At 34.6% G+C, this 26,841-nt stretch overlaps 4 protein-coding genes across 6 annotated transcripts; 2 read left to right on the top strand and 2 right to left on the bottom strand.

Moving 5' to 3' along the window:
• Window positions 1-895: 895 nt before the first annotated feature.
• Window positions 896-9,072, bottom strand: Arf1 (ADP-ribosylation factor 1). 2 transcript variants are annotated; one of them, XM_076121349.1, is made up of 5 exons: window positions 9,054-9,072; window positions 8,129-8,296; window positions 7,142-7,251; window positions 2,648-2,773; window positions 896-2,339 (listed from the first exon to the last, which is right to left on the bottom strand). In XM_076121349.1, exons 2-5 carry the CDS (start codon window positions 8,274-8,276, stop codon window positions 2,175-2,177), a joined length of 549 nt encoding a protein of 182 aa, XP_075977464.1. In that variant the 5' UTR covers window positions 8,277-8,296; window positions 9,054-9,072; the 3' UTR covers window positions 896-2,174. The 2 variants fall into 2 exon arrangements, with proteins under 2 accessions (XP_075977464.1, XP_075977463.1); XM_076121348.1 differs by lacking the exon at window positions 9,054-9,072 and adding an exon at window positions 8,680-8,829.
• A 1,440-nt stretch (window positions 9,073-10,512) lies between these two features.
• Window positions 10,513-13,690, top strand: LOC142977511 (tRNA (cytosine(72)-C(5))-methyltransferase NSUN6). The gene is made up of 7 exons (XM_076121427.1): window positions 10,513-10,762; window positions 10,869-11,064; window positions 11,220-11,376; window positions 12,326-12,533; window positions 12,618-12,911; window positions 13,157-13,338; window positions 13,564-13,690. The coding sequence occupies exons 1-7, from the start codon at window positions 10,640-10,642 to the stop codon at window positions 13,670-13,672; spliced, it is 1,269 nt and encodes a 422-aa protein (XP_075977542.1). The 5' UTR covers window positions 10,513-10,639; the 3' UTR covers window positions 13,673-13,690.
• LOC142977510 (cytochrome P450 9e2-like) lies at window positions 13,340-22,165 on the bottom strand. 2 transcript variants are annotated; one of them, XR_012959709.1, is made up of 10 exons: window positions 21,705-22,165; window positions 21,321-21,472; window positions 20,920-21,043; window positions 20,460-20,578; window positions 19,460-19,638; window positions 19,218-19,297; window positions 17,153-17,368; window positions 15,442-15,693; window positions 14,820-15,196; window positions 13,340-14,183 (listed from the first exon to the last, which is right to left on the bottom strand). XR_012959709.1 is itself a non-coding variant. In XM_076121425.1 (9 exons), exons 1-9 carry the CDS (start codon window positions 21,958-21,960, stop codon window positions 15,009-15,011), a joined length of 1,566 nt encoding a protein of 521 aa, XP_075977540.1. In that variant the 5' UTR covers window positions 21,961-22,165; the 3' UTR covers window positions 13,340-15,008. The 2 variants fall into 2 exon arrangements, 1 of the variants encoding a protein (XP_075977540.1); XM_076121425.1 differs by having other exon boundaries at window positions 13,340-15,196.
• Window positions 22,166-22,686: 521 nt separating this feature from the next.
• Window positions 22,687-23,748, top strand: LOC142977512 (tRNA (cytidine(32)/guanosine(34)-2'-O)-methyltransferase-like). Its single transcript, XM_076121428.1, has one exon. The coding sequence runs from the start codon at window positions 22,835-22,837 to the stop codon at window positions 23,711-23,713; it is 879 nt and encodes a 292-aa protein (XP_075977543.1). The 5' UTR covers window positions 22,687-22,834; the 3' UTR covers window positions 23,714-23,748.
• The last annotated feature ends 3,093 nt before the right edge of the window (window positions 23,749-26,841 follow it).

Below are 26,841 nucleotides of genomic sequence, written 5' to 3'. Positions count from 1 at the left end.
TTACATTGTTCTTACGATCCGAATTTTAAAATTCAAGTCTATCTGGAAATCAATACTACAATAATTCAGCTTCACGCTCAGAAAATATCTCGAATCTCGATATCGAATAAATATAATAAAGCTGATTGACCATATTAAAAAGCATAGAAATCTAAAAGATTCCATTAGTTTGGTTAGCTAGATACTTATCCGAGGTTGGTGAAACACTCCGTAAATCCAAATGTCGAACACTGCCAAACCGTTGAATTTATAAAATGAAATGGCGACAGTCTGAATTCTTCTTGCACTATTTTTGCTTATTCATCAACGTCATTTTATCGACAGATTGTTTTGATCTTGCAAATCGGTGGGTGTATGAAGGTTTATTAATATAAGTGATAAAACAGGATATTTGAGTGTATAGAGAACTTGCAGTTCATTTTAAGTTATACCAAAGGTAGGATTAGTAACACGGTGCGGTCATGACGTCACTCTTTCGCGGACGTTTATGATTGCCACATAATATTATGCGCACCCCGCAAGTTTAATCTGTCTTATAACTTTTTGTTTACACTAATATATCTCACACCACTTAAGCAACGTGATGCTGAAATTATCCATCAAAGTATAAAAACATTAATGGTTCGACAAATAATCAAAAACAGCAAGAGTGCTACAGGTCCAACTCAAGCCTACATTATTTATATTTACAGGTATGCATTTACACTTTCACCAATAGTAATGAATAATATTCATATGAAAACTTGTTATACTCTCAAATGATTTATTTATTACGCACATAATTATACTAAATATAAATTAATAAAAGGTATTATTTAGCTCACGGCGTTCTTAACGTAAGTTTACAATACGTCGAAATAACTCCTCCGTTAGTAATAAATCAAAAAATGAAACATTGGTGAGGATAATTTTTATTCCATAATACAGCGTAAGATAAACCGGAATGTCACAATTCGCATTTTCATTATTTCTGTTTCTCATAAAAATAAAAAAAGAACCTCCTTCCATCACACTTGCCACAAAGTTATTGTGTTTCAACATTTTTTTTTCTAAATTATTATAAAAATGCTAAGTTACAATTAATTGTGTAGAGCATGTACCACTGAGAATTCTGAGCACTGTTCCCTGTAGGCGGAAACACTTCTCAAAATGACACCGTTTATCTAATACATATTTATACCTAAATTACAAATTAATCTCGGATCGTCATGAGAAGCTGTTGACTTTAAATGCAGGTCAATCACAACGAGCCGTTTGAATAAGCGAGAATTGTACGAAATGGTTTGGATGTAAAATACATAACAGCTTAATCTACCTAGATAACTTCCATAAAAATAAACTACCATCGTTATAATAAGTCAGGTGATATTTATGCACAAAACTGGTGACAATCGAACAGAAAGAACATTAGTTATCGATAACGGACAGTCACAAAGCGATGTGAATAGGCTGCGGCCGCGCCCCCTGCCGGTCGGCGGCTCGGCGCCCGCGACCCGCTCCCGCCCCGCCCCGCGACTTATACACCACTCGCTTCAATACTGACCACTGCTACTGCACCTACCTACGTACTGTAAACTGTAGGTCACTACTATAATAACTAAATAATTAAAGTCATTAATTGTGAATTAACTTTAAATACTTTATTGCGACAACTTATTCCACATATAGTATACATATAAAACATGTTATGGTGTGATTCACTTTATCACGAGTCAGCTACAAACCTATCCACATCACAATGCACGATCATTCAGCGAGTCTAGGTACCACCGTTTTGCTCCTTCGAATATTTATATTGAAAACAAATCTGCAATAATTTTGTATCGTCTTTACACACTATTTTTTGTTCGACGTCCTTAGGGATCGATCGAACAGCGCATTCAATTAACGTGGACCCTAATACCACATCGCTAAGTAGCACGGATTAGTGTACAAACACTTACCACCCATATACCAAAATTAATTTTAAACGTTGTAAATGTATGAACGCCAGTGGTTCGGAGTGAATGCGATGCTCGATCGGTCACCGGGTGACGCATATCAGTAATGCATTCGCAGGTTAACTCACATAATACATTGTATTCAATATTCAATAGCAAATAAAGTTAACATATCTTAAACCATAGTCTCTTTCAGTAATCAGATTTGTCTGTGAGTTGGTAGCGCACATGCGGTTAGCGGTTGGCATTCTTCAGTTGGTTGGAAAGCCAATCGAGGCCTTCGTACAGGCCATCGCCGGAGGTGGCACACGTCGCCTGGATGTACCAGTTGCGGTTGCGCAATGAGTGCAGACCCAGCTTATCTGTTATTTCAGCTGCGTTCATTGCGTTTGGCAGATCCTAGGAACAGAACATTATAAATTTTATGTATGTTTTACAATACCTATTGGCACACATTCTAAGACAATATCTTCAAAGCAATGGGTTCACAATATTTGGCCTCGAAATCTGGTTTGCATTACAAAGGATTCTCTTCTTTGATCAATTTAAATCATAAGATTTTCACTTCGTGTTAAAAAAACGTTCATTTAGCAGTTAGTTATCTATGAACATAAAAATGATCTAAACTAAATGAAATTAGTGTTAATATATTTAGGTATGATGTGGAAGAAGATTGCTGTCCTATAAACATAAATGAGGAAAGTTACCTGTTTGTTTGCAAAGATCAAAAGTACGGCATCCCGTAACTCGTCTTCACTTAACATTCGCATGAGCTCTTCACGCGCCTCACCAATACGCTCTCGGTCATTACTGTCTACTACAAAGATGAGACCCTGGAACAAAACACACAGTTGTCAACTAAATCTAAAATACATTAATGTTTTCAAATAATACATGCATAGTTTGCCAATGCTGTGAGGTAACTAGAATAACACTAAAACAACACAAGTGGTACGGTTGTACATCTCGAAAACCATTAATGGTTATCTGATTTAACTTAATTATGTAGATTAAAATCACCAAATGTAAAAATACATAGATTGACCTTTCAGAAATTCTGTCGCCACTTACAATTTTTAGTTCTGTTCGTCAATTATTTTAATGTTAAATATTATTTGTTAAAAGCGAAATCCCCAATTGGACGTGGCAACATATCGCTCCTTCAATGCAAAAGGGCCACAACTCAAAAAAAATTGAAAATCGTTTTATTGCAAAAATGACACCTGAACCGACTATATTTTATAGTAAAAAAAAAACCCCCATCATTTTTGCTTATATTATGGCTGCACTGACTTACTGCCCTTTTTGCATTAGCTCACTTTGATAGGTAATGTCAGTGCAAAACAGCCACTTTGCGAGTTGCGCCCGGAGATTCAACGCAAATGCTCGTCAGTTGCATGAAAAAGTGCCACAATCCAAAATATGTCTGTGTTGGGTGCAAAATTTCAAGTTAATGTGATTATATTTTACAATACAAAACTGCCATATTTTGGAAAACGTCCTTTTTGCATTCAAACACTAGTATTTGTTATTATATTTTGTAATATAACAGTAGCATATTTTGAAATACGTCCCTTTTGCATTTAATTATTGTGGAATAAATAATCATTTTTAGCGTGCTAGAATGGGAAGGCCAGAAATATGACCGTTTGGTATGATAATAATTTAAGTTTTCGCTACAATTTTAAAAATAAAATAATACATTTTGATGCAGGCAAAGTAAAGAGGCACCCTTTCCTTTCAAATTCCTCTTTCAGGGGCAAGATCCGACCAGTCCTTTTCAAATGCGTCTAGGTCATCCTGCCATCTCCATTTAAGTCTCCCGCGTCTGCTATGACCATCTTCTGGCATCCAGTTGGTAGATATGCGGGTCCACCTTTCCGAATGCATATGGATAATGTGGCCGGCTCAGTTCCATTTCAGCCAAGCGGTCTTCTCCCTTACATCGGCTATGCGAGTTTGGGAGCGCAGTATAGAATTTCGGACGTGATCTGTTCTTTTGATGCATAATATACTATGCTCCATCGCTCTCTGGCTCTTTCTGGTTTTCCGTAAGGGACCATGTTTGGGCAGCGTAGGTAAGGACGGGTAGTAGGTATAAACATGTCGACGAGCTTTCACTTCAGTGATAGTGGAAGGTTACCCTTCATTAGCTCTTTCCTGGATCAGGATCTCTTTCAGGCACTTGTGACACGTTTGTCCAACTCTTTGTCCCGTCGGTTGTTAAAAGGGGTTATCTGGCCCTAGCAAGTGTACTCGTCGACATAGTCTATGACGTGCCCGTCTACCTCGACCCTACGTTTTGTGTTGTTGGTCATAACCTGGGTTTTTGTACGGTTCTTACTCAGTCCAATCTGAAGGTTTGCCGTGCTCAGATCTTTGAGCATTGATTCGAGGTCCGATGCCGAAAAAGAGAAGAGGACTATGTCATCTACAAAACAATGATTTATTAACTGTTTACCACTTACGACTATGCTTTTGATTGCCATAACACCGCCAGGCTCCTGAAAATTTATCTGAGGGTGCTGGTAAATAATTTGGGAGATAGCGGGTCTCCCTGTTTCACGCTTGGAATGATATTGTTGTCTATTGCTTTGATGAGTTTGATGTATAAAGGTTCGATTCTACATAGTATCTTTAAGTAGGACTTGGATGGAGTGATGATTCTATGGCGGAATGAGTAATGCTGTCAAAAGCTTTGGAATAATCCACGAATGCTAAATATAAAGCCTTATAAAACTCAAAAACCTTTTCTATAATCTTATTTCTTTAATACTCCTGCTGCACTCAGTCTACTCGTCACGTTACCCATTGATTGATGATGATGATTGATGTTTAATTTTACTAAATAATGAAAGTTACGCACAAAGTTGATCTCAATAATTTTACTTACTTAATAAAAAGTTCAGATTTTTTAATTTAGATTGTTTAATACAATGTTTTCCTGGTCTATACAGTTATGGTTTTACTAAGTAATTATTATTAAACTTTTTGATACGGGTTTTTTACCAAAAAAGTACAATTAACCATTTTTATTTGTAAAACTGTGTTTAATTTTTGACATATTTCTCATAATATTGGTTCAAATTTTGAATGCAAAAGGGACTTATATGCTTTTTTCTCTTAATAGGTAACAGCTATTACAAAGTTTATTTTGTAGAAAGATAGAGCTAAAAAATACGCATCCAATGATATATTAACATCTTATGTTTAATAAATAAATATATGAAATATTATAAAAAAACAGTTTCAAAAATTTGTTTTGGCTCTCCTGTAAAATTTATAGATTTCGATTTGTGGCCCTTTTGTATTCAAGGAGCGATATATGTATACATTATTTCGTACATCGACTGATAAGCTCAAAATACGACTACGTACATATATGTAATAAAATATAAAATTAGGTAACACGTGACTCACGATGCGATAAAACGCTTAGTATGGCTTTAATACTGCAGAGATCTTTTATTAAAACATGAAACAAATAGACATTCTTACAAATTAATTGTTATCTTTACTATGAAGGAAGTATAGTAATACACCAAAAGCAAAAAAAAGTATAAACCTGTCACATATTATTATCATATATAGCATGTTATCCACTTATCTGATAATATTATTTCTGGCAATTGTATTGAAAAAATGAACTCAATCTGCATAACAGGTATTATGTTTTTAAACCAGACAAATTATGCTAATAAAGATAACTCATTACAGAATTACTAAAAAAAATTAGTTTACTAAATCCAATGAAGGTTAAATGATTACAATGTCACACTTGATAGGATATAAACGAATGAAATACGTGGCTGCGAAAAATGAACTATCTTAATTAATTGACCTACTATTCAATTTGATGAACGCATGTTATTAGAATCTGCGTAATAACGAAAAATAAAGCCAGAGCCCACCCTCTCTGTCTGACTTAACATTCTTAATATATTCATTATTCTGAGTATATATTATGTTAATGTAATGCGTATTTATAAATGCGCAGATCTTCAAACTACGAACATAATACGTAATGATTAAATCTGATATCACATTACAATATAATTTCAATAACACATGGAACTTAGTATTACTGGATAGTTTTCACACATTAATTATTCTTGCACATGATTCCTAATAAAACATGAAACAACAGTTGTTTTATGATATTTTCAATCATTCAATTAAACTATATTATATAACAAGAAAGTATGAAAAAGATACTTTCAGATTATATTTAAGGAAATAATTATTGAATAGCTACTCAAGAAAATATTGTTATGCTAAGTTACCTCAGGCCTATTGATTTGTACTTTTTTTGTTAAAGTACTGTAATAATCTATATCTAAATATTTGTAAATATATTTGAAAACAATCAAATAAGAAAGCTAAGGTTTTAACAATATGTCAAGTGAAATCATCTGTAAGTATTAAACCTAGAAACAATGACCTACTTTCACAAATGTGTGATTGTAAACAGCATGAGGCACTCTCATGGACTGTTAGAGATGCTTATCTCAATGTTGATTTTTTATTAATTATATGAATGAATTAATGTCAACTTAAACTGTCAATTATACAAAAACTAACTTGTTTCAAGTACATCATTGTAATTTATTCAAGGTATTGTATACTTATTTTGTGAGTATTTAGACATTAGACATGTGTATTTAGACAGATCAGAATAAAATAGTCAACCAAATGTATAAATTGTAAGACAAACACATTTTATTTTCTCATACTAAAATTAGTTGACTGCCATCAAGTTAGGAAATAAGTTAATAAAAATTACATAATATTTGTCCTGACTGAGAATTAAAAGAGCAACATCTTGAGAGAGTGTGGTGAGCAACTTAACCACTGCACCACACACACCTATACAAATGATTCAGATACCTTTATCAAAATTCAATTTTAAAATTGTGTATGATGTGGCAAGTACTTCAATGACTCATACTAGATTGGGTGACACCCTATGAGCATAAACATTATATTAATTTCAATTTCAGCATTAGGTAGGTCATTAAACTACATCTGTTGTAACTAGTTCAAAGGCTGGTAGGCTTATCCCTGTAAGTTACACCCATGGACATAGTAATGAATTATAATGAGATTATGTTACAAAGGCTTTTTTTAGCATAATAATCTTGGTTAAGCAAGTACATCTTGATACAATATTAAGGAATACTACTTTTGACTATGCCACTAACCTGTGTGTTCTGGAAATAGTGCCTCCACAGTGGTCTAATTTTGTCTTGACCGCCGACGTCCCACACGGTGAAACTGATGTTTTTGTATTCTACAGTCTCCACATTAAATCCTGAAAACAACAACATAGACCATCAGTTTCAGAGATGCAGATTGGACCACCATCAGAAACCTAAATTACGGTCTACAAATTTTAAAGATTATTACAATCTGAATATAATATGATTATAATGCCAGTTACATATTCTGTCCTAGACATTTTTATCAATCAATTTCACTGTATACATGTATGCATTCTGATAGGAATAATAGGAAATAAGATAAGACATGAATATAACATAATATTACATTACATAGAACCATATTTGTCAATAATTTCATACTAAAATCAATGTTGAATTATCCTTGTAAAATATTTATAAATTTGTTGCGCTAATGGTTTTATATGAAGTGATGCAATGATTGTTACTCAATAGCACATACATTATTGCAACTAGGAAGGGTACAACTATATAAAATATATTGTAAAAATTAAAAAGATATCATTTTGAAACAGGAAAACTGATTTGATAGAGTACTTGAATCATAGAATCTATCGAATTATCTCTTGTCTATAGTAAGTAAATAACTGATACAATCAATACAAGCAACCATTAGCTTAACTATAACATCTCAAACTGATTAGCAGCCCAATAAACTGGGGTTGAAATTAATAATATTGAAGTAAAACTAAATACATAAATTAGCATATGGACAATTACAAACGGAATGGCACATATGGACAAGGTAAATAAAGCAAAATTAAAATAATCCCTTTAAAGTGATTCATATAACCACTAATTAGAATGAGGAATAAATTTAATCCATAAGCTTTATGAATTTCACCATTCAGTTCCACATTGATAGGTTTTGTGAAAATGAATGTTAATCAGTAATTGCTATTGGAAGGGATTAGACAAGTCACAATCAATCATGATCATTTTACTCACCAATAGTAGGAATAGTCGTAACAATTTCGCCTAATTTGAGTTTGTATAGGATTGTGGTTTTACCAGCCGCATCCAAACCGACCATCAATATTCTCATTTCCTTTTTGCCAAATAGGCCTTTAAATAAATTCGCAAACATATTCCCCATTTTGATGCTTTTTGAGTAGTCTGAAAGAACAAATAATAATTAGAAAACACAAAATAGTCGTACTGAGTCATCCGTCAACTCTGCACGTTATTTCAATCAATGATAATGACATGGCAGGTCCTTACAAAATTTGACGTAGAATGTTTTCTAACAAAATTACTTAGAAACACGAAAATTTGTATTTACTAGTAAGGAAATCGAATCCAAACGAATGAATTGACTAACAAGTGTAGAAGACTCCCTGATCTGAGATCATTTGCTACAAAGATTGCCCGACACCGCTGTTGGTCTAACTGCGGTCACCACCCTCGGTTTGTAAAGTACACAAAACGTAACTTACGCTTTCTCGGAGGCAATCTTATTGTAATAACGTTAAATAAGTATAAACTGGTGCCAAACTTACATTTTCAGAAGCAAATTTCAACACAATCAAGAAAAAAAGCTTTTATTCAGTGGATTCTATACAATTCACTCGATGTCAAAATGGCGGCGAACGTGGAAGTTGTTCGTGCCTATGCCACGTATTGGAAAAAAGTGGCCAGTAACAATAAATCGACGTTAATTTATTCTGTACAAAATTACGTTAACTAAATCATACCGTTTACAAAATGAAAACAATTTGGAGTACAATTTTATTCTGTATTAAATGTACAAGTTCTAATGAAATAAGAACAATTAACAAATAATTACTTCAAAATAAGAGCTTAGCATTACAGAACTGCTACCCTACTTTATTATTGAAGAATAACAACATAGCTATTACTAGTAAGTACCTACCTGCTGGTATAGGTACTAAACAAAGCCACTTCACACTCGAACCAAGTATGTAGGTAGGTTCCGATTGTGTTAGGAAGACTGATCAGAAGGCTGACCCAAGATATACCTTATAAATGAATTCATCGTCTTTGTTTAAGGAAGATACATTCCAAGGACACGTATGCACTCCCCACTTACTCTTTTTATGAGTCAGGAATGGGTTCATTTCTAATGAGTTGGTTCTGACCACGTCTACACGGCAGACGTGGATGGTTACACGGTGTAACGAAAATAGTTTATGAAAACTTAAAGAAAACTTTGAATAACAGTTACACAACCTGAGTAAATCCATACTAAGTCATTTGGAGCTTCCAGTTTGTTGTGTTTAATAGTAATGTGGATGATATTCAAACTTTCGTCAATCTTAAATAACTACCTACTTACCAGATAGATCCCTTAATTTATTATACTTAGGTATTATTAGTATTACTATTGGAAGCACGGTTTTGAGAACCAATTTGACGTAGAAAATAGGTTCAATAACTATTCTTCTAGTTGCAACAGATTAATCACTATCATCCTTAAAAATATTCTTCAAACTTTCAACAACCCAGCAGTTAGCCAAGAAGCTACGGTTAGTTGTCGGACACCAGAATCTTCGTTAACTTCCTTTCTAATTCCTGAAAGGATACAGAACCCTCTTTTACTCCTAATGTAACGAAAAATGAAATCGTCTTTCAAAGGGTGTTTGATTCCTCTATTGTCCATTTTTATCTACTTAGGTTCTTCTTTATATGAATCGGTTGGTATTTTTATCGTGCCCGGTAAAGGGTAATAGCGAAACATAAGCGTATTTTATATACCTACATCTGCCTCCTGCTCTTTTTTGGAATAATAGGTTGGATGTTGTCTATAAAAATAAAGATGCATACATAGTAGGTAACGTAGTATTTATTATATTACTAGCTGACCCGCACAACTTTCAAAAAATTCAAAATTTTCTCCGTTTTTGTAACATTTTTTACTGGTACTCCGCTCCTATTAGTCATAGCGTGATGATATATAGCCTATAATCTTCCTCGATAAATGGGCTATCTAACAGTGAAATAATTTTTCGAACCAGTAGTTCCTGGTATTAGCGCGTTCAAACAAGCAAACAAACAAACTCTTCAGCTTTATAATATTAGTATAGATTTGGGTATAGTACAATAAACCCTTATACTTTATTGATACATTCGCCTATCATATGCGCTTTATCGTTACATTTGTATAGTATATTGTTGTAGTATATTTTTTTGCTAGGTGGTAGCAATATGTGCAATAGTTACATGATTAAAAATATATGCGTCACCAAAAAATATAGGTGTGTATATTACGCCTCCACGACAACACACCACAAACAAAATGACGTAAGTGAATAAGAAATAGCTCCTTGCTCTTTCCTTGTTCCTGTTGTCAAACGTCACCAATCCAATAATCCGTCATTTTATTTCATGTGTCATCAGTGTCACAACAAAAGCATGCATGTTGTATTTGGTCCAAAACATCAAAATATATTATACAAATTATACAACTTTTGCCGTTTTTCTGTATTATATACGTGAATTATGGAAATTCAAACTCAAACTGAAATGAAAAGTTGGTTGTCGGAAACACCAAAGTGTACCACTTTTCGTTTTAACCGATTAAAAAAGTTTGATATTAATGTGCTGCATGAATTTCTTTATGCTGTAAGTAATCATTTAATCCAGTTAGTATACATACATGTATACATATTTGATGCAATTTGTTCTACGGTGAAAGTTTTAAGAAAATTAACATCCTGAAATTTTGTAGCAAGGCAAGGAACTAAACACAAATCAAATACCCAAGTACTATTTGCTGAGGCCTGACTGTTTGATACTGGAGCGATGGCCTGACGATGTTGTACTAGAAAATACAGGCAAGGAGGTGATAGTGGACGCATTGTGTGCAGCAGCTGTGTTAAGGGGAGCACATGTATTTGCGCCTGGAGTTATGGGCTTGCCTGTTAGTAAGTATTTTGCAATAAAGGGAAAGAACACATGATTTTTTTCATGTGAAAGCAGCACAGAGTTGCTACAGCCTATGCATATTAAAATAAAAAAACAAATCAGCGTTTGGCATTTTTTTCAATTAAGAATAATGCAATCATATTTTTGGTTTTAGGTTGCCAGATTGGTGACAGAGTAGATATTTATGGTGATTTGGAAAAACACTGCAAAAGAGGCCTGAAAGTAAAGTATGAAGGGCAGAAACAATATGTAGGGGTGGGTTGCTTAAAAATGTTGAGGTCTGACTTGTTTGATGATGGTGTTCAGCCAAGGTATAATTAATACTATTTTACTTTTTTGCTATTTACTTGCTGTATATACTCTTTAAAATATAGCTTGATTAAAATGACAGTTCTAAGCAAAACAGATGACACAACTTTGTAGTGACGTCTAACGAGTATTACAAATTGAAACACGAAAAATCTGTCTTGTCTAGCATTATAACAATTTTTTAAATACAGATCCTCAATAAGAAATCAGAATAATTCAGTAAAATCAGCCTTTAAACTAAAAATCAGTACTATTTTCTTTAGTCTTAAAAATAAACCTAATAATTTTCAACCTCTCTACAAGGCTACGTCATGTTGCAAAATTTTTAGTGAGGAGACACAATAGATAAGAGTAAATCGCCTGATTAATCGTTAATCGCGAAGTACACTTTGATACTATTTGTGACCAAGAATTAATAATTAATCTCCAAGATTGTTCCAGCGATTCTGATGATACCGATGAGAATGATACTGATTTAGGATGCGCACCATTAGCTGCGCATCCTATATTACTATCATCCTCATCCCTATCATCAGAATTGCACCATTAACTGAATAAATTATTTTTTTAACTGTTTTCATTGTTTTATATAATTGATCCTAATTAATACTAAACTAGGAGAGGTCTCCGTGCGGTGTTTAAAGTAGGGCTGGTCGTCCTATACGAATTTGCTTAAACAATAAGATTCACAACAACAATTCGTAAAAAGCTAATTCAAAAATAATTGAATCGAATATAATTATTTTAGATTCGATTTTTTCGCTATCGATTTTGATCAATACTTCTACAACCCTAGTCAAAACAGTTTGACATCTGCCATTCTAATCAAGCTATATTTTAAAGAGTATAGTTTACTCTTGCTTGTACAGTTGTCATAAATAAAGCTGCTATAGTCATAGATGGCTGCATTACTTTTTAATTTCATACCAATTGCTTTACTTTTTATTGCAGTGGCATAGCAGTCCACACTATTCTACCAGCATCAAAGTTGCCAGTTGTTAATGAGTCAATTTATGGTAAAGGAGAAGTACTTTTACAAAATTTGCCATCCATAGTCTGTGGTTGGGTTGTAGATGCTCAGCCAAATGAATATATTTTGGATATGTGTGCAGCCCCTGGCAATAAGACTACTCATTTGGCCGAAATGTCAGGTGACAAAGTAAGTAGGTACCCAAGGAATATTTGAATAAAATATTCTTATTCTGGTAAAAATCTTCTGAAAATATATTTTCCACTGTTCCAGGCATTTATAACAGCATTAGACAAAACCCCTTCAAAAGCAGCTAAAATCAAAGAAAGCTGTGACATACAGGGTGTGACATGTGTTAGTGCATTTGCTTTTGATTCAACCAAGTGTTGTTCAGAAGAAAGTAAAGGTATTAACAATGGGCCTCCATTTCCACCCAACAGCTTTGACAAGGTTTTATTGGATGCACCCTGCAGTGGTTTAGGACAAAGGCCTCAGCAGTTCATGAACAAGATGACTCCCAAAATGATTAGTTCATACAAGTTTGTTCAGAGGAAATTGTTAGCAGAAGTAAGTAACCTTTAATCATTCAACTTAGGCTGCCTTAGACCCTGAAGGTGTAACTACAATAATGAATGAATGGCAGCAATCAATAACAACAGTGATCAAAATGTTCTTTAATAATAGTTTGATACCACTGAGTAACAGTTTGGCATTGCTTTATCAATTACAGTCACAGTTAAATAATATATTAAAAAAAAACATGATTTCCATATTATGTTATTAACAAAATTATATAAATTATTTTTCTGCAGGCAATAAAAGTTTTAAAAATTGGTGGTAAATTAGTGTACAGTACTTGTACTATTACTGAGGAAGAAAATGAAGGGATGATTGCATGGGCACTTGAAAAGTTTCCATGTTTGAAGTTAGTACCTGCTGAACCACTTCTGGGTGGTCCTGGGTTACCAAACAGAGGGCTGAATGATGAACAAAGGTATGTTAGATAAAATTTATTTTAAACAGAAATACATGTAATAAAACTTATAATTTACAGTATTCAACTTTCAATACTTAATGTTAATTAATTGATATTATATATTATTATAATGGCAAGAACTATATTTTGGTAACGAAATTTGTATAAGCGAGTATTTTTTTTGTACATAATTATGCTACTTTACTGGCACTTACAATCACATAACGTCTTTTATTATTTCAGATTAATGGTGCAATCTTTTGGACCGCATAATGACGAACTTAGACCAGTGGAAGACCTGTATAAAAATTCTATAGGATTCTTTATAGCAGCATTTGTAAAACTACCATAACCACAATAAAGATTTAAATTATAATAACGCTTTTTAGTTAAACTAACAACTGAACATAAAATATGAATTGTAGCTACAAAAACAAAATGTATACTATGGCTGCAAAATCACAAAGTAATAATAATATATTCAAACTCATTTTTAATCTAAATTCTACAAATGCAACATTACAGATGGCTTAGACATTTGTACAATATAATTGACTCTAACTTTTGTACTTATTCTTTAAATACGTTTTTGATTAAATAAAATTAATCATAATATTTAGTAATTCAATTGGATTACAATACTGAAACATCACTCACTATGATAACTTTTGAGTGCAAAAATATTTTTCTATGATATAATACTAGTCCACAACCTTTGCCCACAAAAATATTCGTGACTATTCTCTCTGTTAGTTGTATTTGTACTCGATTGCCAGCGTTTACATAAAAACCGAAGTCTTATTTTTTGATTAAATTCCTCACTCCTCAATTTTCTGTCGAAATTGTCCGTTCAGATCCCAAATCTTATGCCTCATTTACGGAGACACGGGGCGTCGCGCGTCGCGTGTGGCGTGGCGTCTCGCGGCGCGTCGGACGTTTTTATTGTTTACGTAGCGGCGGCGCGTGAAGCGGCACGTATCATCGCACGCGTAAACACAAACTTATAGCAATATACGATGTTGTTTATAGAGACGCGAGGCGGGAAGAGTGGCGCGGCCCGCCGTTGCGCCCGCGTCGTATTCTCAAGCGTGTAGCCAAGCACGCGGCGGGCATCGCTGCGGCGCACGCGGGGTTCTCAGTTTACCGACTTAGTTTTAGGTTAGCGAGAGATGGGAGCGCACGTGTCGCAACTTACAGCATGAATGACGACTACTACTACTACGTCTGTGTTGTACGATTACCAAATGAGACTGGCAGAAGGTTCCGCCACAGGCATCGCTTCATCGAGAATCGCCGCAGCGTGCGCCGCCGCGATAAACGCCGCGTGAGACGTGACGATGCCATCCGCGGGCTCGGCCGTAAAACACGCTCCATTTCAAGCAAACGCGTGTAAAATCGCTTCACCGTAAACGCACTCATCCAACGCCCTACATTTGAATTTAGTGCGGACCGCGTAGCCTATCGCGACGCGCGACGCGCCGCGTCTCCGTAAATGAGGCCTTAGGTTCTTGGCTTGCGTTTTGAACACATTCCTCATAGCAGGAGCCCACCCCAAAAGGTTGGTCCATCGAATTGTCTTAATCTATTTGCAATACGTGCCGTACATTGATTTCGTCGATTTCCCTTATTAATTTGTTTCGGTATAAGTTCTGGTTTGTAAGCTGGCAATGATTTTCAAATAGCATAACTTAATTTGTACTAGTTTCAGGATTCTGTATTGCGTCTAGTCGAACCCACAAGCCACTCTTGGGTTTGAGCAGCAACGATCTTTTATCGAACTGTATAGGATGTTCTGTCTTCTCACAGGTTGAAAATGTGAAGTTCTTTATGAGCGCGACCATTGCCATCTTCGTAGACAACATGGCGAAACGCAAACCTGGAATTATAACATCTGTAAGTTAGTACAATATCACATGACATATCACTTTATAAACAGCTGCATAAGAGTTTTTGCTCACATTTTATCACTGGTTAGGTAGTACTCAGAGTACCTATATTTTTACTAGGCTAATTAAACAGATGAATCGTTACATCACACGCGATGTTGATAACAGCGCAGAGTTGAGAAGCGGTTTTACCGTAAAGAAGTATTTAATTTTAAGATAACGATTTATACCATACCTATGCAGTTTCTAGGACCGGAACCAAACGCTAAATACAAGTGAGAAGCTCGCTCTTTTTTCTCCTCATTCATAAACCTCTCGGGTATCAACTTTTGTGGTTCTGGATAGTATTCAGGATCCATATGGATTCCATACACAGGTATGGTTAGTACATCCCCGACATTGACTTGTATAGATGACCCGGGCAGTACGTAAGGTTTTGTGCAAACCCTATCCACTCTAGCCAGAGGTGGGTACATACGTAGAGTTTCTGAAATTTAAGATAAATAATATTACCGGACCAGTCATACATGGGTCTTATGATTCCAAATTAAGCAGAGCTTGTAGTATGGTGACTGTTAAACATACTCATATACTTCTAAATATATACTTCTATAGATAGATTTACAACCAGGCTTGGAACAAATACTTGTGCTCATCACACAAATATTTGTCCCGGGTGGAATTCGAACCCGGCACAAGGCGCTATGGTTATTGTGGCGAGGCGACGTATACATCTGCGCCAAACGTGCGGTTATTAATCTTTTAAATTAAAAATACTCTTACCTATATCAATATTTATAAACAAAAACTTATATAAAAAGTATGATAAGATGGATAGTATGCATATTACATAACATTAAGTAATTTAACATTTAAGCTTTAGAGTTACGTAAGTGACAGTGGCGTAGCGTGCATTGGAGGGACCCCGTATAAAAAATTGTTTGGGGGTAAAGATTTTTCACAAAAGAAAATTATATTAAATAATAATAAAAAATATAATAATAATTATTATTTCTTTTCCTAACACACTTTTGGGGGGTCCCCGTGGCCCGGGGGGGCCGTATAATTGATACGACAGATATTGCGGTAGCTACGCCCCTGGTAAGTGAATAAAAAACAACGAAGCGCTATGCGCTTGCGCGCATGCATTGCATTTTATAGTTTTCAATTTATGAATTGCAGGATTTACTTTTCATGACAATCGTTAAACAATATTTTTTGTGAGAAATAAGAGTTAAAGTAGGTAAAAAAAATACAGAATAATGTTTTCCGATACTTCTATATCTATTAACTAGTAATCTTATCTAAACTTGACTTTCTATATTCAATCTATTTTAATACGGAACTGTACAGTTATTTTATCCAATAAGAAATTCATTATCTGGTTATTTGAATGTCAAAGGTCAAACACTGACCACAGCAACGGTTTAATGAACGCGTCATGCGGATGGAAACAGTCAATGTCAGTCATATTTTTGACCTTATATTAATTATTTTGATAACTGTCTAAACATTAGGTATTAACTTTATCAAACAGTCATTATAAAATTTTAGGTCCAGGTGAGAGACTATCCCTCTTATTCATAAACACACTATAAACCTATTTTAGTTAAAAAACTACTAAAATATGTTTTCTCTTTTTCAATTCGCTATGGAGTGAAAGAAACAAAACTCTTTATAAGCCTTTCATAACTTCATATATTTCTATGAATAAGAGGGTTAGTATTATGTATCTATATTTCATAACCATTTTTAATAAGACTAATGGTCAAGGCGTAAGTAGGTACCTACTACATATTGTGTAGGTATCCTTGTGGTTATAGGAGGTAAACCGAGCTATGTTTACGCAAAAACAACAATTACCTATGTTTAAGTACTTAGACTTGAACTTGGTTTAACCTAGGCGAAACGGATCTATATAAAAAAATGCTGTAATTTAGTATTACCTAGCAAAAATCCTTCCAAATAGTGTAGTTTAGCAAGTAGGTCGTAGTCCAGTTGCTTTCCTTCGGTCATTTCGGTTACATGTTCCCGGAGCTTGGTTTGCAGGTCTGGTTTAGTGGCTAGCTCATGAATGGCGAACGACAGCAGCGTGCTTGAAGTCTCATAGCCAGCGATAAGGAACAATAGGCATTGAGCGTCTATTGTGTCGTCGTCCAAATCTGAAGGGAAAATAAACAATGACTATCATAACATAATATAATAGTATAAAAGAACGTCATTGCCCGCGTGTATCACTGTATGTATGTACATGTGCTTAGATCTTTATAACTATGTACCTACGCAACGGATTTTGATGCCATTTTTATATAGACAGGGTGGATGTAATATTTAAGAGGAAGGTTTATGTGTAAAAGTTGTTGTTTTAGTAAAATAACTGATTAAATCTAACGAAGCCAGGGCGTGCCGCTAGTTATAGTTGTACACAACTTATCTATAGACTGGGGGCAGTGTGCAATGCATGCGTCACCTTTGTATTTTCCGCATAATTAGAAGATTAATACCCTACGATTACATGGCAAATAATATTGGATAAGTTCTGCAAGAGTTAGCATCGGCTGGCTTAAGTAGATACTACTTAGTGTAATCATTTGTTAAGCTGATAAGCATGAGGTTTACGAATTTAAAAAGTATTATCCAATTATTCCATCATGATTATGTGGTGGGTACTCCCCATTTTTCTTCAATCCATTATTTTAATAACCTACTTAGGTAATTAAGTAATTGAGTAGGTACCAAGAGTATAAATTAATTATACCTAAGTGCTGTGATTTATTCCGATACTAGCTGACCCGCGCAACTTCGCTTGCGTCACATAAGAGAGAAAGGGTCATATTTCCCCCATTTTGTAACATTTTTTACTGGTACTCTGCTCCTGCTGGTCGTACGTCATGTTATATAGCCTTAAAGCCATCTTCAATAAATAGGCTATCCAACAGTTAAATAATTTTTCAATTCGCACCAGTAGTTCCTGAGATTAGCGCGTTCAAATAAACAGACAAACAAACTCTTCAGCTTTATAATATTAGTATAGATTTAGTTCAACCTTTGCTACAAAGGACTTTGTAAGTTGTTGCAATGTAACCAAAAGACGTGAGTATTTACTTTAAGAGCATTATAGTGATAAGGTGAAGATAGATACAACTGGCAACAGTTGAACAAAATTATCGAATATTTTTTTTATGCAAAATGTTTACGTATATGCGTGAACTGCGATTTGATTGCTAATTAAGCATTAATAATAATTTAGCATATAGGTACATACGTGACGGTCTAGATGTCTTTAATATTAATTGGACACGCATAGTAGGAGATAGAGAAGACTGGATGAAAATGGGGAGGCATTTGCCCAGCAGTGGGACAATACGGGCTAACAAAAAAAAATAGGTACCTACCTACATGTTTCTAACAAACTATGTAACAATTATATTAATTACGGAGATGCTTGTATGTTATCTTGTAACAATGCTATCTACCATCAACAAACAATTACTTCGGTACAATATACTAAGATAATAAATATCTTGCAACGCTTTTAAAAGCCAGTAGAGAGTTTTAAAGACTATTTATTTTAAATACAACAGATATTCAGTCTTCCCGCACTTTTTTGATTACTTCAAGAAACATCGTCTAACACAGTTTACGCAATTATGCATCAGGCATACGCTTGCCCTTCTTATGAAGCAATGTCTTTATTGTTTTAAACCACATGAAAATAGGTTCAGTACTTTTGAGTTTATTGCAGACAGGTGCGGAAGAAGATTCTATTTTATAATAATATGTAATCATTCTATTATGTAAGAGATAATGTTCTCTAATGTAGAGCATATTATGTTAGATAATTTGATATCTAATGCATGTGCAGTTGTGACACACTTTGATAATAATGCATATATAAATGTTATATTAAGCTAAAATCGTTGTACTGAGAGCAATCTCGTCTATTTAACACGACGACTGTTAGTTAAATAGCTAATTAGTACTAAAATATAACTTTTTTTTATTACTTACGTAATTCAGACTTCGTACTTTCAGAATCCTTCTTCTCTTTTTTAGCGAAATCAATTAGGATTTGTAGAAAATCACTATTTCTGTAACAAGAAATAACAATTTTAATAACAACAAAATGACTTGTATTTGTTTTATAACAGAACGAGAATCTACAGTGATTTCGTGGGTACCGATATAGGAGGCAATTTCGGTATCACTGTGCTTTCACTATAACTATTTGAAAAACAAGTTTCTGTACTTACTTGGCATTCGAAGCAGCCCTTTCAGTCTTGGCTACATTCAAAATCCTTACCAACTCTTTTGTAGATTCCAAATTTAAGAAGGAAAAGTTAATATATCTCAAAAGTGTCGGCATAAATATTAAGATGGCGAATAAGAACAATCTTTTCGGAAGCGGCATGTAGTCGAACTTCTCTGCAACCTAAAAACATTATTTCCTTTTAAAAATTCGGGTAATGTTTAAATTGTGGATAGTTTTATGACCCTTGTGATAGACTAGATACTCGACTCGGTCTCGCCTAGCTACTAATGTATCGGGTGTGACAAATTGCATAGGTACATAATTTTTTTTAACATAAAATGTAGGAAATCGACATATATTTGTTTACTTAAAGCATTGGTAGTGTAAGCTTTTTCGTAGCTATTTTTTAGGGTTCTGTGCCCAAAGGGTGAAAGGTACCCTACTACTATTACTAAGCCTCCGCTGCCTGTCTGTCTAAAGGCTGTAACTCATAAACCTTGATAGCTAGAAAGCTGAAATTTTTACAAATTATGTATTTCCGTTGCCGCTTTACCAACAAATTCTGAAAAATTCGTATTTTTTGGTACGGAACCCTTTGTTTGTGAGTCCGACTCGCACTTGGCCGGTTTTTTAAAGCTAGATTCTCGTATGATTCAATGAGTTATTTCCGCCGGCATATTACATAAACTGTTATGTAGCCTGACGGCGGCGACAGTGGCGGTACAAAGCTGCGACACATACTTGAAGTCATTGCACTCTTGTTTATTACATAACACTATAGCTTATACGTTATCTAAAATAATTTGGCGTCTTCATTGAATCATTATTTTTAAAATTATAAGCGCGGTTGTTTTTAGACACATGAGACTCAAGAGAGACAGATCTACGTTATATGTCGCGTATCGTATCTGCGTCATTGCTATTTATACGCTCAATTTAATTGTGTTAATATGCTACAAGTACATACTTAAAAATACCAAATACCTATATATTAATTTTACCTTTAAAAAGTGAGCATTCTCATCAGTTAAAGCTCCACCTTTGATACCAAAAGCACACGCGCCAATTACTTCGAGAGTAAAACGACCAATAGTTTTCTTCATTTCAACATCTTTTTTATCTGAAAATAAAAACACTACCTATGTTATTTAAAGAACCAATCAAAATAACAGAGAAATTATTTTTTACAGACATTTCAATCCTTTCACCCAGTCATTTTTTTTTTAAAGACTAGACTGTATTACGCAACTAGCTAACCAAAAGTTAATAGAATCAACATAGTAAATTTATCTGACCTTATTACCCTGCTTACATTATCAAAGTGCACTATAGATAAAATTACAAATAGGCATTTTGTTACTTATATTGATTACAATATAACAATTTGACAAAGAAAACTGTAAGTACTTTATGATTAAGTTTATTAAAGCTGCAATGAAATTATAAGGATTTTGAACATACCATATTGTTTTAAATATTCAACCATTTGCTGAGAACACAGGTCTACAAGTGGCAGCATGTTTCTTAGACGAGATGAACTGAATACAGGTGTTAAAGTGCTTCTTACACCTTTCCATTCTGAACCCTGGGACAAAACACATATTTAAAAAATATACCTATTACTCTTAAGTCTTCCATTTTTATTAACTTTTTCTCTTTAGCTAACTTTGGAGGAAAATGTTTTAGGTTCTAGCTTATAAATGGCTTTTGATTGTTTCCAATTTGTTTAGATTAGAATCAGATATGCATAAGAACAAATGTAGCAAAACTCATAACCATTAAAAACAGGACAACAGCAAACTAATATATCTCGAAATTTCAATTTTAAAATTAAAATGAGTATTCAAAATAGATAAAATCACCTTTAAGTTGAGAAGAGACCTGCTCCAGAATCTTGGCTCCCTGCTATTCAATGTGATTCTGTCAGTAAAATGATCGAAATCACGAATTGTAATGATTTTTATTAATTCTGGATCCATGATGGTTAAAAGGGGTCTTCTTCCTTCAAACAGACCTATAAACAAGCAACACAAAAATAAAAATGTTCAATACAATCATGTATGATATAAATTGTCTACTGGGAAGTGAAATTAAATATTTATATAAACAAAATAAATGTTTTAACTTTTGAAAATATTTATTTACCTTTGAGAATATTGTTTAATTTTTTGTATGTGATGTTTGAATGTTTTTGTATGTGCAGCAATTATATTAATAAAAGATTTATATAAGGAAATATAACTTACCACCATAGCGGTGCCCTTTGAAAAATTTATATGCATCCAGTTGAAATTCGTGAAACGATTTAGTTCCTCTCAATCTTGGGCCTAAATTTCCAAACAATATAACTGGTTTCATAAAATAGATGCCTTTCTTTTCGAAAAAGTCGAAGGTTTTGGTGTAATAAAAATATAAAGCGAATATTATTGTAAGGAATAGAAGTAGTTTCCAATCTTCAACAATAAATGCTAACAATTTCTTGGATCCACTGAAGTATTCCATGATCAACACAATATAAAAATAAAACCGTAACACGAAGAAAATATTTACGGCACACTTAAGGCAACCGCGTACACTGCAGCCGAATCATGCAATTATACAATAAACAATGAGACTGAGTTGAAAATTAAACAGAGACGCAACTCTGTTATCAGCTGAATCAGCGGGAGCGGGGCGAGCTGATCGGAGCGGGGGTGTACAAACAAACTGACATTAAGTCTGAAGCTGTCAAATTGACAGTAGTGACACGACACGACAGAAGAGAAAAAATTAAATATTAAAAAAGCACAGCCCTATAAAATAATACCTATGCGGCTGTGCCTACGTTGTTGGCCAAAATATTTATTTAATCATAGATACGAAAAAAAAAAAAATATTATGGTGTAACATTTACTCATAGCAAATGTTAAACCCCGACCCATTTTCGGTCCTTGTTCCATGCAAGCACTTGCCCCATGCATGGGCATGGAGCAACTAGCAATCATTCATCATATCCAGAAAAGTATTTTTTTAAAAACTTTGGTTGGGCAGGCAGTTAGTTTGTTTAGGTGCACCATGATAGTATTTAGATAAGTAAGTGGTTAATACACAATTAGATAAGTAAGTATTAATAATAATTATAGTACACAAGTACAAGGCACTATTGGAAGTTGGATGGAGCCACATTTATATACATTTTGTTATACTCTGTACGTAATAAATTTGTCATTCAGTCATTTGTCAAAAATGACACGACATGTGAAAGATATGTCATAATAAAGTTGTAAACATCGTGCTATTCAGTGTTTTAGTGTTAAAATAAACGCATTTAAGTAGGTACTTATAGACATTATTAGTAATCGTGTTCAACCGCTAAATACTATTTGCGGCCACCGCCATGGGCAAAACATCGAAAGATAAAAGAGATATTTACTATAGGTTAGCGAAAGAAGAAGGTTGGAGAGCTAGAAGCGCTTTTAAACTACTACAAATCAATGAAGAACACAATATATTTGAAGGAGTTACACGAGCAGTAGATCTTTGCGCAGCGCCTGGTAGCTGGAGTCAGGTGTTAACCAAAAATTTGCGACAGAACGCAAAAAATGTGGACGACGTTAAAATTGTAGCTGTCGACCTGCAAGCCATGGCCGCATTACCTGGTGTGATACAGATACAAGGTGATATCACGAAACTCTCCACTGCAACGTCTATAATTAAAGAGTTTGAAGGACTAAAAGCTGACTTAGTAGTGTGTGATGGAGCTCCTGATGTAACTGGTCTTCATGATATAGATGAATATGTGCAATCACAGCTTCTGCTGGCAGCTCTCAACATAACAACTCATGTACTTAAAAATGGTGGTGTTTTTGTGGCTAAAATATTTAGAGGAAAAGATGTTTCACTTTTATATTCGCAACTGAAGCAGTTCTTCACATATGTTACTGTTTCAAAACCCAGAAGTTCAAGGAATTCAAGTATAGAAGCTTTTGTTGTGTGTCAAGACTATCAACCACCAGAGGGATACCAGCCTAACATGGTAAACCCACTGTTGGACCACAAATATTGTGATTTTAATCAATTTACGGGCCCAAACAGATTTATTGTCCCATTTAATGCATGTGGAGACTTGAGTGCCTATGACTCTGATACCTCATACCCATTATTATTGGAAGGGCAAACATCATATGAATACAAAGAACCAGTACAAGCTCCAATTAATCCACCCTACAAAGAAATATTAGAAAAAACTAAAAGTCTTAAAATCAACAATGTATAAAATTTAAAATACTTATTCAAAATATAATAAATGATAAACACAATGATAATTTCATTTTATTCTGTATTCCCTTGTGTCAGCAATCTATTCCTCTCCTGACTTTTATCTGCTGCTCATTCACACAATGTGTATAACTATCTCACTTTTCTCATCAGCACCACTACAAATATTATCTTAAAATATGGTACACACAATAACATGTCTTTGGGGACAAGAAGATAATAATATATAGTGATTCTCGTTACATAAACACTACAAGAAATGAATAAATCTTATATTTTACATCACCCCTGTTACTCTCGTAAGCGTAGGCAGAGGTACATGTAGCGTAGTACGCGCATTTCGCCGTTCATAGAAATTAGTAGCCCTCTAGTGGCTCCACGCTACTCTAGAATGAGTACCTAATTAAAAGAATATTTTTCCCAGAAATTCGAAATACTTATGTGTATTCTCAATGATCAAATTTTTACGTGGAAAATCAAACAAAAATAGGTACCTAAGTAGGTACAGATACTAAATGATTCAATAATTATTATTATGTAAAATGAACTTCGTCGCTCTTTTCCTCTAGTAGGTACTATAGAGGAAAAGAGCGTGTTAATATTGTCAATGGCAAGTTCTTGTATTATCTATGATTGCTACCAAGTTCGAGAGGTATTGAAACGCACAGTTCTGTACCTACAGCCAGAAGAATGGTATACAATAATTGTGGTAGGTATATCAGTATAATATGCATATTCACAAAAAAGAAAAATGGTGAAAAAGAGATGGTAGCATGGTTAAAGTGGTCACCACGCTACTGCTCCACTGCGCGCGGAGGTGTTGGATTCGATTCTCACACGTTCTTAATGTGGTCATGTTGTGAGATCCACGAATTACAGACTATTTTACGGATTTTAGTGATCTGTTTGATGTCATAACTCAGTAACTGATTCAGACCTGATTATTAATATCGACGGTCCCTACGTACAATAACCTAATTGCAAAACGCAAATTTTACAGGAGAGCGGTTTGAAGTTTCAAACACTTGTATCTCAAGTTCTATCAATCGCAGAGCTATGAAATTTTGCACGAAGTCTTTATTTGTTGTCTTTTATGAGAAAATAAAATAAATTCGTTTAAATATATTCATTTTATGTTCCATTGGTTACAACCGTCGTTTTAGATCGGAAACATTCCGACTAGCATTTACCTAAGTGGTACTTACTGATCTTTACATGGGGGATTGAACAACGATCTAAATTGTAACTGCCTTTTACTAAATTTTACGTTGAGTATAATATTTAATTACGGTGTTTTCATACTGGAAGCCATGAGGTAGGGGCTGATAATAAAATAAAAAGAAATATTTTATAAACTTTTTTTATTAAATTCACAATAGGCAACCTTTTTCTTCATCATAAAGATATAAAATATTACATAGTAATAATATTGAGCAATCATAATTAGGTACTTGTTGAATATGGTTGCTCGAGAAAAATGTTTCAAGTATACATCAACACTTCCAAAGAAGGATGATGAAGCGGAGATCGAGAAGGATCAAGAAGCATACACGTTAATATGCCTTTACTTAGAATCTCATCTGTATCCGTATGTTCAAAATCTTACTTACGCAAAAGAAGTGTGGGATGCATTGATAATAATTTTTGAAGACAAGGGAATAAATAGGCGCATAACTCTGATGAATTGTCTCTTGGATGAGAAGCTGGAAAACCACCGATCTGCTGTCATGAGTCACGCTCAAAAGCGTAAAGAAATCAATCAAAGTTTCGATGACGATTTGGTTGCCGTGGTACTTTTGGTACGGGTATACCTGATGTTTACCGACCATTACGGATGGCACTAGAGCATTCAGGAATGAAGATTACTTCTCAAAATGTTCGGCAAAAGCTTCTACAAGAAGATAGCGCTCAGAGCTCTTCAAATGAATCCTCGTCGAACTCGGCTTTAGTAGTGAAGAAACAAAACAAAACAAACAACTGCTTTTAATGTGGAAAGAAAGGTCATAAGAAGTCCGATTGCCCGATGCTGGACAAGGATGTGGTGCACGCTTACCAACGGTTTCCTCGAAGTCGAAGAAAGTTGCGTTATGCTGTTCAAGTGTTCACTGTCGGTGCACACATCCTTCAGCCCCTCGACGTTTTATCTCGATAGTGGAGCCTCGACACACATGAGTTTTCAGAAGCAGTGGTTTAGAGACTTTAAGGTTACTGATAAGAATGTTGTGACGTGTGCAAATGATGATAGAATCTCAAGTGAAGGCAAAGGTGATATTATAGTTAATGTGAAAGGAGTTTTGTTAACTGTAAAAGATTGTTCCTTTGTGCCTGGCTTGAAAGTTAATCTTTTGTCGGTATCTAAGTTGGTACAGAATGGATGGAGAGTTATTTTTGATTCTAATGGCTGTAGGATGTTTCACCAATCGATAAGCGAGATAACGAGTAAACTTGTGGTTACTGCTAGTGAAGTCTCAGGTTGTTGTTTTGCTATTTTAGATGGTGCTTTGGCTACGGTTCTAGTTGAAGACTCGTTGGCACTTTGGCATCGTAGATTAGGGCATGTTAACTTGAATGATTTACGGAAGTTGCCTGACATCGAGGTTGGAGGTAAAAGTGTAATGGAACCTTGTGCTGCTTGTTTAAGAGGTAAGGCACATAGATTACCTTTTCCAAAGGGTAAAGCAAGGCGAGCGAAAGACAAACTCAGTTTATTATATGCTGATTTGTGTGGTCCCATGTCGGAACGTTCTTATGGTGGAGCTCGTAACATGTTCGTAATAGTAGACGATTTCACTAGTAAATTTCTTTCTCAGGGAGAAGTCTCAAGCTTTGAACTTTTTCAAAGACTTCGTGAGGCATGTGGAGAACGAAACACGTCTGACAGACCCAGACAGTATTGAAGATGCGGAGGAGAGCTCAGACTCAGCAGATGTGGATACAGATCCTTGTGTTGAATCTGTGGAGCCTGTGAATTCAAATGAATCTGATGCTGAACATTGTGATACAAGAGTCAGAACAGTAAGTGTGAATATCGAGGAAGAGCCTAGGTATCCTTTGAGGAATAGGCTTCGTAGCGTACAAAGTGGACTATATTGCTACAACAGTACATGCAAATTAGAGGAAGAACCA

Source organism: Anticarsia gemmatalis, chromosome 13 (genome assembly GCF_050436995.1).
Source record: "Anticarsia gemmatalis isolate Benzon Research Colony breed Stoneville strain chromosome 13, ilAntGemm2 primary, whole genome shotgun sequence".
Lineage (NCBI taxonomy): Eukaryota > Metazoa > Arthropoda > Insecta > Lepidoptera > Erebidae > Anticarsia > Anticarsia gemmatalis.
This window is presented reverse-complemented; position numbering and strand designations above follow the sequence as displayed.

Bases quoted from the DNA above. Each gene is read 5' to 3' on its own strand.
- LOC142977511 (XM_076121427.1), top strand. From the start codon at position 10,640: ATGGAAATTCAAACTCAAACTGAAATGAAAAGTTGGTTGTCGGAAACA. The intron at 10,763-10,868 runs GTAAGTAATCAT...GAAATTTTGTAG, and splicing joins TGCATGAATTTCTTTATGCT to CAAGGCAAGGAACTAAACAC. The intron at 12,534-12,617 runs GTAAGTAGGTAC...CCACTGTTCCAG, and splicing joins CCGAAATGTCAGGTGACAAA to GCATTTATAACAGCATTAGA.
- LOC142977512 (XM_076121428.1), top strand. From the start codon at position 22,835: ATGGGCAAAACATCGAAAGATAAAAGAGATATTTACTATAGGTTAGCG.
- LOC142977510 (XM_076121425.1), bottom strand. From the start codon at position 21,960: ATGGAATACTTCAGTGGATCCAAGAAATTGTTAGCATTTATTGTTGAA. The intron at 21,473-21,704 runs GTAAGTTATATT...GCTTGTTTATAG, and splicing joins CAAAGGGCACCGCTATGGTG to GTCTGTTTGAAGGAAGAAGA. The intron at 17,369-19,217 runs GTAAGTAATAAA...TTTTCCCTTCAG, and splicing joins AAGTACGAAGTCTGAATTAC to ATTTGGACGACGACACAATA.
- Arf1 (XM_076121349.1), bottom strand. From the start codon at position 8,276: ATGGGGAATATGTTTGCGAATTTATTTAAAGGCCTATTTGGCAAAAAG. The intron at 7,252-8,128 runs GTGAGTAAAATG...TGTTGTTTTCAG, and splicing joins TACGACTATTCCTACTATTG to GATTTAATGTGGAGACTGTA. The intron at 2,340-2,647 runs GTAACTTTCCTC...TTCTGTTCCTAG, and splicing joins TGATCTTTGCAAACAAACAG to GATCTGCCAAACGCAATGAA.